The sequence below is a fragment of the Thamnophis elegans genome, chromosome 6, assembly GCF_009769535.1.
Source record: "Thamnophis elegans isolate rThaEle1 chromosome 6, rThaEle1.pri, whole genome shotgun sequence".
Lineage (NCBI taxonomy): Eukaryota > Metazoa > Chordata > Lepidosauria > Squamata > Colubridae > Thamnophis > Thamnophis elegans.
In genome coordinates, this window is record NC_045546.1 from 73,918,423 (window position 1) to 73,938,182 (window position 19,760).

At 36.9% G+C, this 19,760-nt stretch overlaps 1 protein-coding gene across 2 annotated transcripts in view; it reads left to right on the forward strand.

The window, feature by feature from the left end:
- Positions 1-19,760, forward strand: part of SEMA5A (semaphorin 5A) — a 239,405-nt gene that overhangs the window by 166,660 nt on the left and 52,985 nt on the right. For both annotated transcript variants that reach the window (XM_032220236.1, XM_032220237.1), the window contains 2 exons: positions 2,649-2,784; positions 5,370-5,574. In XM_032220236.1, the coding sequence (XP_032076127.1) occupies positions 2,649-2,784; positions 5,370-5,574 (341 nt within the window). The remainder of the gene's footprint in view (positions 1-2,648; positions 2,785-5,369; positions 5,575-19,760) is intronic.

A 19,760-nucleotide genomic window follows, 5' to 3' on the forward strand; every position in this document is an offset into this window, starting at 1 on the left:
AAGGTACCAAGCAGGCTTCCTTCTCAGGTGGCACTAAAGCTCCCAGTTTCTAGGCTGATGCTTTAACTACTACACCAAACTAGCTCTATTTTCAGTTCTTTACCTACCTTTCTTTATGCTTGGATGTCTATAAATCTATACATTTATTATGTATCTGTATCGAAATATAAACCTATTCCATAATTCAGTTTGATTTTATGCATTGCATGACTGATAGTCAACATATTTCAAACACTATGATTTCTAGAGAACTATCTACATTTGTGTATTGCAGCAAAAAATAATAACTGTAAGATTCATAATGACTATAATATGCATTTATAGCCACAAAAATGAATCAAATAATATCTTTGTCTTATTGCCCTTTCACTTTTCCATGGACTGGCAATTCATTAAGCACCTTGAAATATAAATCAAGCAGATCTTGGGGGAGGAGTTCTTGGAATTTAAGTTATTCTGAATTTGTATAAATTGAATAAGTTGTTACTCCCAAATCTGTAAGGTAGCTCTCCAGCATTTGAAGCAGTGGTGGGTTTCTGCCGGTTCACACCAGATCGGGAGAACCAGATGGTGAAATGGACCCAGAAGTAACTTTCGGAATGCCTGTCCCGGCCCTGTCGCACTCCACGCTCACCCCCGCCCGCTGGAGAGGTCCAGCGGCACAATCCACCAGATAGCAGAGGCAAGCTCAGGAGTTTTCCCCTGGATTCCCCTCTGTCTTGCCTCCTCCAATCTCCCAAAGTTCTTTCCCCAGCGTGTGATAGCTTTCTACTGGATTCCCCTCTGTCTTGCCTCCTCTGATCTCCCAAAGCTCTTTCCTCAACGTGTGATAGCTTTCTACTGGATTGGCCATACTTGCCCGGTCACATGACTGCCAAGCCCTGCCCACAAAATAGGCCACACCCACAGAATAGGTTCTAAAAAAATTTGAAATCCACCACTGATTTGAAGGTTCCAGCATATGAAGAGGAGAAGAATAAATTTCTAAAGAAGGGTGAAATCAAATCTGGATCTCTGTAAGTGACGGGAATCTCCCAGATACGTTTAACTGCAGATTTTTAGAAATATCATGCAGGACCCTCAGCTATAAAATCTGGCTTCTGAAAAGCATGCACAATGCACACTCTAATGGGAAAATAATGCTGGTATTTGAAACTGTTAAGTGGGAACAGTCCTGGGACTCTTATTTGGGTTAGTATAATACAGGGTGCCTGTATGGAGAGAGTACAAGTGAATTAATTAAATAATTTTAACAGACTGTTCTCTAGGAAACAATATGGAATTGGGTTCCCAGTGCATTATCTGAATAATTACTTTTACAAAGTTCTCTCTGCGTAGCACCGAGTTAGGAGTAATGTGCATTCTCTATGGGCATATACTGTATGTGGCAATTTTATCTAGAGTTAATTAAAATATTTATTAAGTCTTCTAGCTTTTATCTGTTTCCTTCTTTAAGATAAAAAATGGTTTTGTTATTTCATTCCAGGAATTAAAGAATGGAAATACTTCACTCAGCTACTTTAACTCTGCATTTAATATCTTTTACCTTACTTTAGCTAAAGGTTTTATGAATATTACTAAAATTTCACTCAACCTGCTATTCTGCTGAATTAAATCTATGTATGCCTTTATCACTAAATTTGCTTGTCATTTGCTCTTGTTTCATAGCTGTTCAGTGTATTGAATTCTTGCTTAGCTGATCTTAGCTACTATTGTGTAGTGTATTCCCTTTCAGTAACTAGGCATTTAGCAGAAATGATCTTAAACACTTGTAGTTTAGCACTTAAGCATTTATTTAAGAATCACTTAGCCGCTCTGTCACAAAAGAGATACTGCTGTCTAGGAATCTGTGAACATGTACTCAGTTTCCAGCATGAGCAACTTCCAGATGTGTGGGCTTCTAGAATTCCCCAGCCAGCATGGATGTTGCTAAGAATTTGGGGAACTGAAGCTTGCACATCTGGAGGATATCAAGATTGGGAAAGGCTGACCCTAGGTAATTTGCAAATAATTTGAGAATGAAAGATATAATTCTTACTGCTTGCATATATTAATGATTGTTGTAAGAAAATATTTGATGTTTTAAACAGAAGAGTGTTTATCCTTGCTTATTTTCATGATGATGGGTTTTGTTTCTTGCCAAAGTATGTGTAGCAAGATTTTAAATCTCCACTTTTCTGTTTAGCTACCTCAACTAATCAACTGGTAATTGGTTTATTCTTCAAGGAATAAGTATCTACATGTTGTATTCTAGTTAATGTGGCAGTATCACAGTAATTTTAAAAAAGCTAAACTAATTTAGGAAAGGGTTACAATGTTGGAGACTTTTATTGTAGAGTTCACAACAAAATGCGATGTGATATGTACTGAATAGTAACTGCATAATGTATAATTTATATATAGTCTCAGGTATCATGAGATTGTTAATTATAAAATAATGTTAAATTATAAAGAAACCTTGCTCAACTTAGTGCCTCCAGAGATGTTGCTCCAGATCATACAGGACTATCATTCTAGGAAATTCTAACTTTAACCATGATCCATACTTAATATCTATTCTGAGCTGAGATGCAAAGAAGTATAAGTGTTATAGAAAATTTTCACTGGCTATATAAAATAATCTGTTTTCTCTCTCTTTTTTTTTAAAGGAACAGTGTAGCCGTTTCAGCTGTTTGTGTGTTTAACATGACTGCAATAACTCATGTCTTTAGTGGGTCATTCAAATACCAAGAAAACTCTCGTTCTGCCTGGCTTCCTTATCCCAACCCTAATCCTAATTTTCAGGTAGTTGAAAATCAACAGGTGCTCTTAATGTATGCATGTTCATCAAATTGCATTTGCAGTTTAGGAAGTTAAAATATTTATAATAGCAAGGGATCAATAGAGAAATAAATAAACATGGTAAAAATAATAAAGCCTTCAAATATCCTGAGTTTAACATTTAACTGACAGTTTTAAATCCATGGTAAGGATGATATAAGTTGCAAGCTGATTAACATTGGGAGAGCAACATATTGTCCATTGAGCAGGGATATTTTTGGTTTCTTCTGGAAGCTAAGACTGTTTGGATTAATCTATCCAGCCTATTGTACATAGGGAGTGAATTCCACATTCTGCTACTCCTAAAAACTCATCATTCTGTATTTCCATTGCCTAGATCCAGGATGGCGAACCTATGACATGCGTGCTGGAAGAGAAATGCAGAGCCATCTCTCCAGACACGCAAGCCATTGCCCGTTGCTCTTCTAGGTTCCGGCGTGCCGGCCAGCTGGTCTTCAAGCGCACAGGAGCTCCGGAATCTGGAAGAATAGGTGGCCAGTGCGCATGCTCATGCTGGAAACCAGAAGATCATCTTCCCGGTGCGCACATGCACACCGGGCGGCTGGTCTTCCAGTTTGTGGTATGCACAGGCTCCTGTTTCAGCACTCAGTGCCGAAGAGGTTTGCCAACACTGGCCTAGATTCTTTTTTGTTCTTAGATATGACCCTACACCAGAGGTGGTTTCTGTATCCCGTTGCAACCAGTACGGTTGCAATGGGGTCCAGCGTCCACCACATGAATGCGTGCAGTGCACATGTCATTATCTCTTGTGATGTCTCCTTGATGCTGATTGGTGGAGTGTTGCGCATGCGCTGTGTACTTCATGCACATGCGCAGAAGTGCCGAAGAGCTCAAATACAGGTAAGGAGCTCGGGCGGGCGGGTGTGCCCTCCGGAGCACTGAACCGGAACGGTACCCAGTGCTCCGGGCAGGCACCGGTATGCCCGTACCGATACGTACCGCCTGCCCGTACCGATGCATACCACTATACCCGTACTGATGCGTACCACTACTACCCTACACATAAACTGAAAACTGAATACAGTATGAGGAAGCTTTCATTTTTCTGGTCCTAAATTGTTTATGATTTAATAGGAAGAATCAACTTTTTAAATTGGACTACAAACAAACTGAAAACTTGTGCAACTTATTAGAACAGGTATTAGGATGATGTATAAATTGTGGCACCAATAAGCAATCCGGTTAAGAATTTTACAGCAACTATAGTTGAAAAACACACTGTGAGCGCGGTTTCTGTGATGTCTGCTATATTAATTTGCCAAGGAAGGACTAAGTATCACTGTTGCCAGATTAGTTTTCTCCAGGAGATAGAACTAGAGCACCAAGTAAACGTGAGCAAAAGAAAAACTTCTCACAATGCCATCTTGGCTTCCAGAAACAAAGTTGGATCTACACGCCTCCTTGAGGGCTAAAATATAGCAGTAAGCTTAATTATAATTGTGATAACCTAATTCTTGGGGAGAAGTTTCCTTGGGAAAAGTAGAATCATACCTAAGCCCTCAGAGAAAAACAGAGCCTGTCAGGCATGAAATATCAAGACCACATGTGAAGTTCCAATTAAACTGATCTATTACTACTCATACCAAAGTACAGGAATCTACTCTGCCAATAGCACTGTTGTGGAGCTAGATAAGGCTCAACAGAATTCAAGAGAGGATGATGACTTAGTCCATTTGTGGCTACTTAGAGACTCTAGGCCTGTGATGGCAAACCTATGGCACATGTGCCTCAGGTGGCACGCGCAGCCATTTCTTAGGGCACATGAGGCGTCGCCCTGTCAGCTCCAGTGTGCATGTACATGCTGGGCAGCTGATTTTGGCCTTCATTTTCCCTGAAGCCTCCGTAAGGGGACAAATGGCCCTACAGGCAACCCGGAAGTTTGTTCCCGCGTGCGTGACCCTAGGGGGTTGGTATCACACGCGCATGTGCGGGGGGAAGGCACATAGAATTATGGGTGTGGACATACGCCCTCACGACCCTTCCGCACTCCCCCAGCTTTTGGCACGCTATGACAAAAAGGTTAGCCATCACTGCTCTAAGTTGATTTCTTTTTTGACTATCCACAGGCTCTGCCATTCCTTTTCTGACAGAACCTGAGGCTCCTTTTATAATTATAATTACAGCTGTGGCTGAGGTGCCATTGTGATTTTGAGTTCCAAGTCTTGCTGTTCCTATCCAGGAGGGACAGCAAACGAACACAATCTGGAGAGTTGTATGCTATGTACTTCTTGCTTGTGATATGGGCGTATAAGGCTCAAAACATCACTTATCTGTTGTTTCTTTTTTGAGATATCTTCATTGCAACATATTTGCATGTGTGGAAACTTATATATATGGATAATCTGCTAATGAGGAAAAAGATTGAAGTATATTATATATATCTGAATGACCAGTCAATTGTGCACAGCTTATTATAAGAATTAGCCTTTAGATTTTTATAATTTGGGATCTCAAAATATATGCACTATTTACTATATGTCTTAAGTTCTTAAAATCTTGAATTAATGTAAACATGTATACATTTTCAGTGTGGCACCATGGATCAAGGCCTGTATTTGAATCTGACAGAGAGGAATCTCCAAGATGCCCAAAAATTTATTTTGATGCATGAAGTGATCCAGCCTATCACACCAGTTCCTTACTTCATGGAGGACAATAGCCGCTTTTCCCATGTGGTTGTGGATGTGGTACAAGGAAAAGAAATGCTTTTTCATATAATTTATTTGGCCACAGGTAAATTATGTCTTTATTTCCTCGTTTTCTTTATTTCTAACATGCAGATAAATTAAATAAATTTCTTTAGCTGATTTTTTTTCAAAAAAAATCCTAAAAAGCACTTTAAAACACAAGTAGTAAAATAACATAAAACCAACAGCAAGGGGGAAATAATGGTTAATAATAATAATAATAATAATAATAATAATACACTAGACATCACACTGGTTGGGAAAAATAAGGTCACAATCATAGACATCGCAATACCAGGTGATAGCAGGGTCGCCGAGAAGGAGCATGAAAAAATCGCAAAATACCAGGACTTAAAAATTGAAATTCAACGACTATGGCACAAACCAGCAGTGGTAATTCCAGTGGTAATTGGCATACTGGGTGCTATTCCAAAAACACTGGAATTACATTTGAAAGAGTTAAAAATTGACAAAATCACCATCAGTCAAATGCAAAAAGCCGCACTGCTTGGATCTGCACACATATTACAAAAATCCGTTACAACGTCCTAGGTCCCTGGGTGGGGCCCGACTAGTAACCAATGCCAAATCCGGCGAAACAACTGGCCGCTGTGATACAATTGTATAATAATAATATACAACTGATATTAAGTTATCTATCCAGCCAGCCATTAATGCTTCCAACTTAATCTGTGCTTGTTAATGTATATTTGCATGGATTTATCCAACTATCCATGAGATTTGCTTTATTAGAGAAAAAAAATTGTTTAACAAATATTTTGTTTGCCAATCATTTTTATGAACTGGAAGTTGAACTGAAAGATCTATGGGCTATGTAAAAGTTATATCTGATCTTTTTTCTTCTTATAAATGTAGAAAAACATGTTTGATGTTCAGCTCTATTTCTAAGGAAATGCAGTATTTACTTCATAGGGCTTCATAGATTTAAAAGATGTAACAATTAAAGCAGGTTTAAAAATTCATACAAACTCACATATAAACTTGTTAAATAATTCCTATATTTATGTCTTGATCTGCAGGAATAAAAGTTTTGACTTAAATACCTGGGTAGTTTTGATGGATGTTGCCTTAGTTAGAAATGTTAATATCTAATTACAGTACTGTGTTTAGTTGGATCATGACTTCTGTTGCAAAATATTGGAATGGCTGAGAAGGGGAAAACAAATTTGTGTTTTCCCTTCTGAGATTTATTAAGTTACTTGCACGTTAAACTTGCTTGTCAAACTTTTGTATATTAAGTGAATTAGTGGCAGTTACTCCATGCAAGTAAGCTGAATTCTGTAGATGTATTAACATATTCTTTCTCATTTTTGCTCTTCCTCCCATCCTCACAATCTCTTTTGTGGCTTCAGGCCCTTCTGGAACTATATGTAGTATGGTACAATTTTTTTTTTTATTAAAGCTGTTAATAATGAAAGTCAACAATTCTTTCCTGAATGTCACTGGTTATACACAATTGTCTATTGGGATCCAAGCTGATATGACCATCTGTACTTTAAGGAAAGTAATAAAAATAGAAGAACATTTCTGTTTCATCTCTTCATTCCCCTGTTAACTTTATTGCATTTCCAAACAATCATTGTACTTAAACTGAATTTGATATTTTTGCTAAAAGGCTTGGCAAAAGAAACTGAAGAGTAATAACTTCATGATATGATTTCTAGCATGGAGATGTAGACATGTTTAATGTTTTAAAAATACAGTGATTTATTTATTTCCCAGTGTAATTTTTCTTTGAGGAATATGGATCTCCAAACCCACTAATAAAATGATAAAAATAGAGTACGTTAGAATAGGACGATTTAATTGCTTTATTTATAAAATGTTCACCATACATTTATCAGTTTATAAAGGCAGAAATATGACATTTAATATAAATGTGTGATATAAGAAACAGGATATAATATTTATAATTAGAAATAGTGTTAATTCATTTCCGTATAATGAAACACTGTGTAGTATTTGAAATGTGTTGTACTTAGAATGAAGTTTTGATTCAATAGGTTGAGATACGCTGATAAAAATCTAACAAACCTGAGAAGAATATAAAACAAAACATGCGTATAGTATGATTAATCAATAAAATTTGGTTCATAAATCATCTTGAAAATGTGTGAGTTTTGAAGATACTGACATGTCGCCATTTTTTGACTTCCATTTTATATTTGAGTTAAAACTGGCAGAAACAACTGAGTCAACTCAGTTATAGCAATGTGCTTGAATGGTAATATTTTCAGAAGCAAATTTGTTATTATATGTGTGTCTTTTCACTTGGCTATTATTTATAGACAGCTCAAGGGTTTTTAGTCCTTGTCCATTACTTTTTACTTGCTTGGTATGTTGTTTAAGAAAAGCCACATGCTGTTCTGATTCATGATAAATGAAAATTGAATGGTTGGTACATAGTGTGTTCTAGTCTGCAGGAATTCCTTACATAAATTAATTTACAATGACCTCAACTTTCATACTGCAATTAGTTGAAAACAGTATCTTTATGATGCTGATATAAGATGATGTATACTTACAGTATATGATATTATTAGTTATGTTTCAGATAGTAGTGTTTATATAAAGTTTTTTTATTTTTTCATTTTCATAACATATAGCCACATGTATACTATTACATAACCAACATCTTATTATATTATTAACTGTTTACATCAATTTGTCTTACCATCAACTCCCAAAAACAATTATTGGCTCTTCTGCTCTTCATACACCATATTTGTACCTTATCCATCACTTTCTTCTCCTTCTCTTCTTCTCCTCCCTACCTCCTTTCTTTCCTCTGTCGTCCTTCTCTTCCTCTCTCCTTATCCTCTTTCCCTTTCCATTCCTTCTTTCTCTCCTCCTCTCCCGCCCTTGCCATCTCTCCTCTCCCTCTCCCCTTCCCTTACCTCTCTCCTTTACTTCATATTCTTCATCTCATTTATTTGGTGTATTTCAGCCTCTGAGTGAGCTCCATTTTATATTGATGGTATTTATAATTGCTTTTCAATATACATATTTAATTTTAACATATATCTTTCTACTTTTTTTAAAAGAGAGAAAAAAAGAAGTATACATATATAGTAATTGTATTTCAACACACACACACACCAGCCTATTTTTGGGCGAGATGTAGACCTGGTTACAATTCCCAGTTATTCTCATCATTATATTTATATAATTATGCATCCTTACATGCCCCAAATTTGTGATTCTGTCTTTGTAATCTCAATAATTTCCCATTGTAGGTATATTTCATGTTCCCTCTCCATTTTTCCATATCTTGGCTTAGGTTCCCTAAATTGTCTTTAAATAACAATCCTTACTGTTCAATGTTCATTACAATTCCCTTAATCTACTATATAGAATAACAAGCAGTACACATCTCACTTTGTTCATTATCTTAGGAGTTCTATGTGCATCCATGTTTCATATATTTTAACCCATACTTAATTGTCCTTCCATTGTCATATTCAATCAATTAGCAACTCAGTTTAACTGTCATGTATAAAAGTGAATCACATACCTCTGCTTTACATTCTCCCCGTAATAGTTTCATATTTGCCCCTATTCCATATATTTTAACCTTTATTTAATTATCTGTCCATTATCATATTCAATCAGTTAGCAACTCAATTTTATTATCATGTATAGGAGTAAATCACATATCTCAACTTTATATTTCCCCATATAACAGTTTCGAATTATCTGATTAGATAATTAGTCTTTTGTCCCACTTCTCTATTCCTGTCTTCTCTCTTTTCTTTATTTTGACATGTCCACCCTTGTCAATTTTCCCCAAGCCACTGTCAAACCCAGTGAAATCGTTTGTATTTCCCTTTGTTGGGCCATAAACCCCCCCTCTACAGTTTTCCCTATGCCACTGTCAACCTCAATAAAATCTTTTGTCTGCTTTTTATTTCCATTTATTTATTTATTTATTTATTTATTTATTAGACTTCTATACCGCTTAATAGGGCTTTCAGCCCTCTTTAAGCAGTTTATAAATTTTTTAGCAAATTGAGTCAGCAACTCAATTTGGGTCCTCATTTCACCCACCTCAGAAGGATGGAAGGCTGAGTCGACCTTGAGCCGGTGAGATTTGAACCGCTGAACTGCAGATCACAGTCAGCTGAAGTGGCCTGCAGTACTGCACCCTAACCACTGCGCCACCTCGGCTTTTGTTGGGACACATCCCCCCTTTTCAATTTCCCCTATACTACTGTCAAACCCAATGAAGTTTTTTTGTCTACTTTTTATTTTCCACCATTTCTACCCCCTCATTATCCCTCCCCATTTCTTCCTTCAGTTCCTGCTTCTCTGAGTTCAAAATTCTATTTAGATTTGATTTTAATGATTTATGCATATTTTTTATAATTTTACATAGTTCTTCAAATTCCCACCTTTCCATAATTTCCAGTTCCAAAGTTACAGTTAGTTATACAGTTCTTATTTCAGAGTTCTGGTCCACCTTAAATTTGGTTAGTTCAGCTGAAGAGTAAGAACGATGGGAGCCATCTTAATCTTTTGTTCTTCCTTAATGTCCAGTTCCAAAATTTTCTGTTTTTATTTCAAAGTTGTGGTCCACCTTAAATTTAGCCAATTCAGCTAATGTAAAAAGGAAGAGAAGTGGGAGCCATCTTGATCTTTTGTATTTTCCCAGTTCTTGATTTTATTATTTTTCCTTTGTTACCTTCCACCTCTCGTTGGATATAGTTGCTCAAAATATATTAATTGGAACAAACTTGCATACGGCCAAATTCCGGTATGTTTCTCTTCACCTCCTACTTTTCCAAGTTCTGATTTATGGAAATTGGTTAATTAAATTTTCCTGCTCACAGTTTCACATTCCATTCGCAGCATAGGCAAGGTTAGGTTATCAGTGAGAAAATAGTGCTTTTTTCTTGATTTTTTCCCCCTTGTTACATTCCACCTCTCATTAATTGGAGTTGCTTGAGATATATTAGTTAGAAGAAATTCGAATGGAGCAAGTCTACTCGGTATGTTTTGATTTTTATTTCAACCTCCTAGTCTCTTTTAAAAACACAGTCTTTTCAAATCCAAGACCAAATTTAGAGTTTGTATTTGAGTGGGTTTGTCACTTCTCTACTTTCTCCTTTTCTGTCCAGATTTCTGCCCACACACATTTCAAGCAAATGGCTCTTTTTGGGCTAGTGGTTCAACCCTACATTTTCCCCCCTTCTTTCTTTCTTTTTGCCAAAATCCAAATCGGTCCATTAATATTATTTATACTTTCATGGTTCTTTGCCTTTTTCAAGTTCTGATTTATGACTGTGGGTTAATTAGATCTTCTTACTGGGCTTTCATCTCATCCTGGATGCTCCTGTTCAGTTGCTTTGGCTGGAAGCCAGCTTCTTGTGCAGCCATGTTGCCATGCTGCTGCCCCGACTCTGATTCAGAGGGCAAATCTCCGACCTATGAGGGACCTGTTGCTCTCCCTCTGGGTCTGATGAGATGCTGCCCCTTCTTCACCACCACCCCTCACAGGGAGGTTCTGATCCAAAAGGATCTCAGCATTGATTTGTCAGACATAGTTCATGTGAGACTCTTCAGAGTTCACACCTCCCTCGTCTGTCCAGCTGGAGAACTTCCAGTCGAATCAGATAGTTAAGTGTTTAAAAAATAAAATAAAAGATAGATTATTAATAATTAGCTATGTAGTTTGCTCTATCGTTTCTTCCTTTAAGATTTTAGATAAAAAGAGGAATGTGCCAGATTGTGCTTTACTCTTGTGTTTTATTCTGAATGGCCATTTGGAATCCCATGAAGCTGAGGAAAAAAAATCTGTATTGTGAAGGGGTATGTAGATTGCATTGAAATTCATATACAAGTCTGGATTTGTAGATGCAGATGTTTCTAGTCTACGTGTGGCCTTCAGGCAGAATTAAGAGTGAACGTTGAACTGTCAGAGTTCTGGAAGGACTCATAGCTATTTATACCTTTTACATCTTATTTCTCAGTTGTTCTACCTGTGCTATGTGAAACTACTCAATTAAGCACAGTTTTGGAATATTTCTGGAAAAAAAAAAACCAAACTACTTGCAAACTACTATACATAATATGCTGTTTCACACTCTGTAGTTTTACATAAACTATCATTGTAATTACCTGTGGAATAGTTGCAGGGGTGGGTTGCTAATCCCGTTCCAACCGGTTCAGTTCGAACGGGGCCAGCGGCGTCCTCGTGCACGCGCGCAGTTCACGCATGCGTCTTAGCACCTGCGCGATGCTCCAGCTGCTCGCGGAGACTCGCGCAGGCGCTGTATGTGCCATGCACCTGCGTGGAAGCACAGAAGCCTTCAAAGACTGGTAAGGAGCGCGGGCGGGCGGGTGGGCCCTTCGCCGTTCCCAGAAGTTACTTACTTCTGGGTTCGCCGACCAACCGGTTCACAGGGACCGCCGCGAACCAGTTGAAACCCACCCCTGAATAGTTGGGTAATGTAGATATGTATTATTGCAAACTAGCCATGTTCTTGTTATACTATTTCTTATATTTCTATCTTTGTCTCTCTATTTCTTTGTACGCATTAAAAAAAACATACTTGTCCCAAAGATGCTTTTTACAAAAGGCAACTGGTAAAATGTTTTCAAAGGAAAAAACCCAAGAAAGTCCAGTTCCTTTTTGGAAAAAACACTTTTGGGACAACTATTGCCTGGGTGATTGAGAATCTCCATATGCAGTTTTTTTTGACCAGATTGTGAAAATTCCACAAATTGTAAAAGTTGCATATGCATGTAAGATAATAGACCCATACCTGCCATCCTATCAACCCTTTAATCTCTTAACTTGTTTTGGAGTTTAAATAGTTGTTATACTTTTCACTACTGGAATGAAAACATGAACATACATTGATATTCATCATTCTATTCTTTTTTTGTGGTTAAATGCAATTCATAGGATAGAAAAAGTTAGAAGTAGTTAGCTAAAGTAATTTAAAGCAGGAAATAAGACAGTAAAAAGTAATTATATCTTGTTTAAATTCGTTCCTTATGTATTATAGCCTTTGCAAATCATCCTTATTTCCATCATATCTATATGCTGATCCATGTATTGCATTTTGTTCTTTAAACTTCTCACCTTGTTTTTCAAGACCTTATCCAACAATAAATTTCTCTATCCTCTGCTTGTTCTGTTCACTCTTCGTTTGCAGTTTGATCCTCATTCAATTTCCTGATAGAATCAAAGCATCTCAGTCTATTGAAATGTATTTTTTCCATTGGCCATTTAATTTTGTATTTTGTATTTTTTTTACCACTCATAACCTCCCCATTTCTACTGCATATAAGTACTTTTTATGTTCCTTCATCAGTACTCAATGCTTATATAAGAAAACGGACAGTAGCAGTACTCATTAGAATCAGGGATTTTTGCTTCTCATTAGAATCACTCCTAGACCTCATAGAAAGGTATAAAAATTCGTTCACTTTCTCTTTTTTTGACTTTTACTTTATGTATAATTTGAAATTGTTTATTCCTGTTTCTTTGTTACATTAATTTTCAGATCCATAATCCTTGTTGCACCATAGGAAGAAGGTCTGCAAACTGTTTGGGTTTTCTGCCAACAACATGGCATCATTGGCAGTCATAAGTATTCATGTTCTCAACCATCACCCTCTACATCCACCACAAATATTCCATTCATCCATTAAACAACTAAGGGATAACATAAATCTTGTTCTTATGTTCTGTTCAAGGATGTGCTACTTGCTAAGCAGTCCATTTATTTTCATGCATGGTTTAGTTTCAATACATAGTTCTCCTACTGCATTTAGTGACCAACTTTCCACACTAAATATGAAGCTTTCCATATTTCTCTTTATAACCTGCTTTTTCCTCTATTCATATATTTTGCTTTTTTCTCATTAAAGGGGAAAAAAAAGTCTGATTGGCGTGCCCTTTGACTGGCATAAAGCCACACTGGGCTTCCAAAATTTTGCTCATTGTCAGAATGTGGAGATATTCTGAGGGATTCTTAACAATTCAATATTTTTGGGTTTAGTTTTTTCTACCTGTGCCATATGTATAAGGTCATGAACAGCACTCTTCCAAGTGCAGTCTTCATACAGATTCAAACAGTTTATAAAACTGCCTTTTTTAAAGAATCAATACCATATTTCAACATTTCTCCAGTTAAAAAATCTATACCCTACAGCCTTATCATTTGAAAACACAAAACATTTATTATTTGTTTTTTGTGGGACATTAACATTTATAGCATTCATTTCAATTTCAGGTTTCAATATATCTCTATCATTCCCATGCAGATCCCATGCAGATCTCTAAAAAAAAACTTTTTCACAATACTTGTTCACTAACATTTCATCTGAAACCATTTAATCATTATTATTCTTAATCCCATTCATTCTGCTGGAGGCTGTAAATCCTTTTCATTGTCTTTAAAAACAGTTTTCATTAAAAAATCTCTGCATTTTCTCTGCCTCTTTTAACATTACCTTTTCCATGCTGACTTCGATGGCATTATTTGAAACAAATATTTCCTCTTTGAATGAAATATAAAATATCTTTTATTGGGGTTTTTTTTGGGGGGTGTCATCATTTTCTTGCATGCGTTTTTTTCTTATGCACAGGTTATTTCACAGAGTAATTCCATCAAGCATCCTTTGTTTTGATTCTTATTAATGTAGTTTTAAACATTTCAATTGTTTAAAACTTATACAAAGGAGTTTAACTTTCTTTACGTATATTTTCCATTTCGTCTGCTATGAGATTAATACTTTTCTAGTAATATATAGGATTCTACTTTATCTTTCTGAAGATCTACTATCAGTCTCATTTCTGTCACCTTTTTTTCATTCTCTTTTACCTCCATTTTTTCCTAAGATATACTTTTGATACTATTAAATAATGGCATGTCCTTGACTCAAAATCTCTTATCACTCTTGTATTTGTTATCAATTCTCTTAATCTTTTAGACTCCTCACATCCTGGACATAAATTGTTTCAACTTCTACCCTCAAAATGACGCTAGAGGGTACTGTACACCAGAACAACTAGACACAAAGACAGTTTTTTCCTGAATGCCATCATTCTGCTGAACAACTAATTCCCACAACACTGCCAAATTATTTACTAAGATTGTATTACTATTACTCTTCTCATCTGTCCTATTACCTATTTCCTTCCACCTATGATTATAACCTTGTTCCTTGTATCTCTATGATTTATATTGTTTTATTTGTTTCCTAGTATGATTTGATTGTTTATTTAGAAACCTATGACTATCACTATGATTCTTGATTAATGTATTTTTTTTCTTTTATGTACACTGAGCACTTATGCACCAAATTCCCTGTGTGTCCAATCACCCTTGGTCAATAAAGAATAACGAATTCTATTCTTAAAAAAACCACCGCAAAACAAATCAGTTATACTTTTAGATTTATTCCTTTATATGTGTACATAAAAGTGAGCTTCATATTTCAGTCATATATTTGAAACAAATAACAAACAAACAAATCAACCTTTTCTAAGAAGGTATCAATTCACCAAGCAATAATTTTCATTTTTTGGAACATTTCCATCACTTTGCCTGTATTCTTCTACTTCATTCCGACTTGTCTATTCATGATGTGTAACAGAATAACCTTTTCCTCTGAACCCCAGTCTTTCGGAATGCTGCACAATTTTTGCCAAATTCATCTGTGGTAGTTCCTACATTGGCTTCTGACAGGCTTTCAGGTATAACTCAAAATACTAGCTTATTTTGATACACTTGGTTTAGCTCCCTGGTACCTCTGAGACAATCTCCTTCCAGTAGGTTCATTGATTCTGTAAGCTTACAGACCAAGAAGCTATGCTTATGTCCCTTTCATTAAAAAGATGGACAGCAGCATTTCTCCAGTGAATCCCTTTCCTCTAGAACAGGGGCTTCAAACTCAATTTCATTGAGGGCTGCATCAGTTCTGTTTGACTTTGGGGGGCATGGCCAAGTGGCCGTGGCTAGCTCAACATCACTTGTGTCGTAGGCACCTGTGCTGGCCTGGGCAGGGCTGGGTGGATCTTAAGGGCTGTTGCTATTCTCACCCTCCTTGGCCAGGTTGCTCATGGTGTGTGCAGGAGGGCAAAATGTGTGGGTCAGAGGGAGGCCTACTCTCTCTCCACGCAAGGAGACCCGGCTTTGTAACCAAAGAATTCTCAGCGATAGGATAGAAGGCGACCAGGAGAGGTCAGGAGAAGGGGACAAAGGGATGGCGAAAAGGCAGTAAGGTTGCTGGTAACCAAGTGCTAAACATGCTAAATCAACCAACCTTCCTTCCTTCTCTTTTTTCCCCTTCCCCCTTCATTCTCCTTTCTTCTTCCTTCCTCTCTTTCCTTTTTCCTTCCTTGATCTCTTCCCATCGTTCCTTCTTTTTCTTTTTCTTTTTCTTTCCTCTTTCCCTTTCTCCTTTCCTGTCCCCTCTTGGGATGCTCAAATGCAAAAAAAGAGAAACGTTTCTCCTTTTGTTTTGTTTTGCTTTTAGTTTGTTTTCTTAGCTCTGCCAGCGAAAACAGAGCTTAGGGGATGCTATGTGCCCTGGGCCCTGTTTTTGGCCGCAACGTTCTCTTGCAGTCCTCTGCCAGTGAAAATGGAGCTCGCCCCCACACACACACTCCATTTTCTCTGGCAGAGGCACTACTGGCTGATTTCCAGACTGGTTCCAATGGCCAGATCTAAGCAACTTGCAGGCTGCATGCGGCCCATGGCCCTTGAGTTTGATTCTAGAATATTGGAGGTCAGGGATGTGCAGTCAGGGGAGGCAGAGCCTCACCACTGTCACCATGAAAAGAAAAAAATATATAAAAGGAAAAAGGCTGAACTAGTTGCTGCCAGAGTCACCGTGGATGACTCTGCTTAGTGCTTAACTGTTTAAAAAAGCCTCTAAAAAAGCGGGAGAACGACCTGCCTCATCTAGTGTAGCGTTTTATGATCACTCGAGCTGAGTTAAGCAAGGGTTAAAAGCCAAAAAATTCCTGACGTAGATGAGGCACATTGTTCTCCTGCCTCCTCCTGTAGAGGGCACTTTTTTAGAGGCTTTTTTTTAAACAGTTAAGCACTAAGCAGAGTCATCCACTGTGACTCTGGCAGCAACTAGCTCAGCCTGACCTCAGAGCTCTTGCCTTTTTCCTTTTACATTTTTTTTCTTTTCATGATGGCAGGCAAGAGCAGAGTTGAAATCCTCTCTGAAACAGCTGGAAAAGGTATGTGTGTGGGTCGGAGGGAGGGGGAAGAATTCAAACTTCATCCTCAAGTGTAGATCCCTCCCCAAGTGTAGTTTTATTGCATGCAGAGCCACATTGCCTTTTCAAACACACACACACACACACACAGCTGGATAAAAGTATATAAGCCCAGCTTCACTGATTACAAGTTTGAAAAGGCAATGTGGCTCCACCTGCAATCAAAGGCTCAGATCGGAAGGCAGCAGGGGAATTGTGGGGTACGGCAGAGGAGCTGCTTTCAAGCCATTGGAAAATATATCCAATCCAACTTCTGTGTTTGTGTTTGTTTGAGAGCGAGTGAGTGAGAGAGGGATCCAACTTCTCTGTTGTGCGTGTGTCTGTTTGAGAAAGGGGGGACGGAGAAAGGGAAGAAGGAGGGGGAGGGAGAAGAAAAAGAATGAAGGAAAACTTTTTCGCAAAGGAGAAAAACAAATGCTGTCGCTTTAAATCGGAACTGAGCATGCCTGGCTGTGGAATTCTGGGAGTTGAAGTCCATAAGTCTAAAAAAAATTGAAACCCCTGTGTCAGTGCCTCACCAGCCATAAACCTCACCGCACGTCACTGTTGGAGGTGGAGGAAAAGAGAGAGAGGGACAGAGAGAGGGAGGGAGGGAGAGGAGGAAAGGAGGGAGGAAAGAGAGAGGGAAAGAGGGAGAAGGGGGAGGGGATGAGAGATACAATGCTTTCTTTTAGGATACCTGTCAAAACAGTATTGTTTTACAGAACATCTGGGATCTGATTAATACAATTAACAGAATGCATTGGAAAAAAGGGGTGGGATGTTGTGTTATTATATTTTTTATAATACATTATATTATATATTATTATAAAAATATAATAGCAAAATATTCCACCTGATCAAGGCGGTGAATGTACCTAGTACGCCATCCTATTTTCCCACAACAACAACCCTTGCGAGGTAGGTTGAGCTGACAGAGAGTGACTTGCCCAAAATCACCCAGTTGACTTTCATGCCAAAGGCAGGCTTGGCATTTAGAGTTTCCTGGTTTCTAGGCCAGCAACTTTACCACTAAATCAAATTGGCTCCCAACTGAATTAGTATTTGACTGTTCCTAATTGTTTACATTTCATATTTTATTGGGTTTATTATTCCATTCTAAACCACCTAAGTCTATAGAAAAATTGTAAATATGCACAAATTATATACAAACTTCTATCATGCAGCTATCACCAACCTATGAATTCCTATTTTCATACCCATTTGTTTATACCACAGAGCATAAACATATGACACTAAAAGAACTATTAAGAGTCATTTGGTGAGATATAACAAACAATATAACAAAATACACTATTGATTATACAACATAAAAAGCTACATATCACATAGTGATTAAAATAAATATACAATAATACACCCATCTACACCTACACAGAGAGAATCAATTTATCAATATATAAGTAATTTAGTTCTTAAAGTTGTCATTAAATCTAGACCATATGGACATAATTAAAAGCTGTTTGTGATGTGGCTAAGCATGGAAGAATTGATTATGTTGTTCCAGAAAAAAACCCACCATATAACGTATCTAAATCTTTGGGGAAATTAAAGTAATTCCTCAGGTCCTGACCTATCATAGCTACTGAGGTATATGTATAATTAAATTTTAAACCAGTTGTGCAAAAGAGCAGTGTGACTGAATTGGGAATCAATAGCTGGTTTCCTCCCGTGACTTATCATTTCAAACATTTTTTAAAGGAAAAGACAGGAAAAATAATGCTTTTAAGAGAACAATGATACAATGTCTGGTTTGTGATTTTCCCTATCAATGGTTGCATAGCACACACAAAGACGGTGTGATTGTGTGAAGATAACTTAGTTTTAATTCTGGGTCAGGAGGCTTGTCCCCTTTTAAATCATATATATTGTGATCATAGAATTAAACAAACACTAACCTTCCCTTTTTTATTTCCTTTGTCCTTTGCAGTCCTTTTTAACAAGCACGAGCATCCATTTTGCATAATACTTGGCTATACTAATATAAGCAACAGAAAAATACAAATTAAAGGCCTTCAGTCAAGTGTGAAAAATAACGATAGCTACAATATTGAGTATAGTTTAAGTCTTTTTACAGAAATAGCAAAAAGTTACCGAAATACTTGGTTCTTAAAATGTATATCTGATTATCTAATGGCATTCTCAAAATGGAATTAAAATCATACATTTTCAGCCATGCACAGGAAATGTATGATGTATGTTTCAAAGGTCTGCACAGTTTTGAGGCTTCTTTGAATTTTATTTTCATTTTAAAATAATAATTTCCAATATGGTATTTAGCTTTTTTTTTCAGCAACTGCCCAGTGAGTTGACATTTTCATTGAACTATCAAATATCTTTCCTGGTCAATCACCATCATTACAGATCCCATCAACATCAGTTAATACTTGTTAATCTTGAACATTTGGCATTTTAGTGCTCATTCTCCCAGTTTAGAAAAAAAAAACCACCCAAGTTGTTCCTGATTGATTGATTGCTATTAATTTCCTTTTTGTAGTTGTTCATCTTGCAGTCGTGACTCTGGGTGGCAAACATATGATTAAAAAAAAAACAGAAGAAAAAATACATAGCAATTAATACGTAGCATAATAACAGTGACATAATGTCAAATAATAAACAAAACTCACATTAATGCAGAATCACAATGATAGGGCTCACCCTATCTCCAGACTCCTATGCCCATGGGAATTGCAAGACTTAAATGTTAATTAGATCAATTAAAAAAGAACAAATGCTTGGAAACATTAATTCCCAATTTTTGTTATTTTTAACCAGCTACTTGCTCCTTTGATGGAATATCTTAGAGTAGCTATTCTAAAAGTTCTGCTAAATTAATAATAGAATCACTTAAAAAAAAACCCCATATCTTCAAAATGGGAAATCAACAACCTTTATTCCTACTGATTTGTGAAGTCTAATGTTTCAGATTTAGCCTAATGTAAAATTCAATATATATCAAAAGA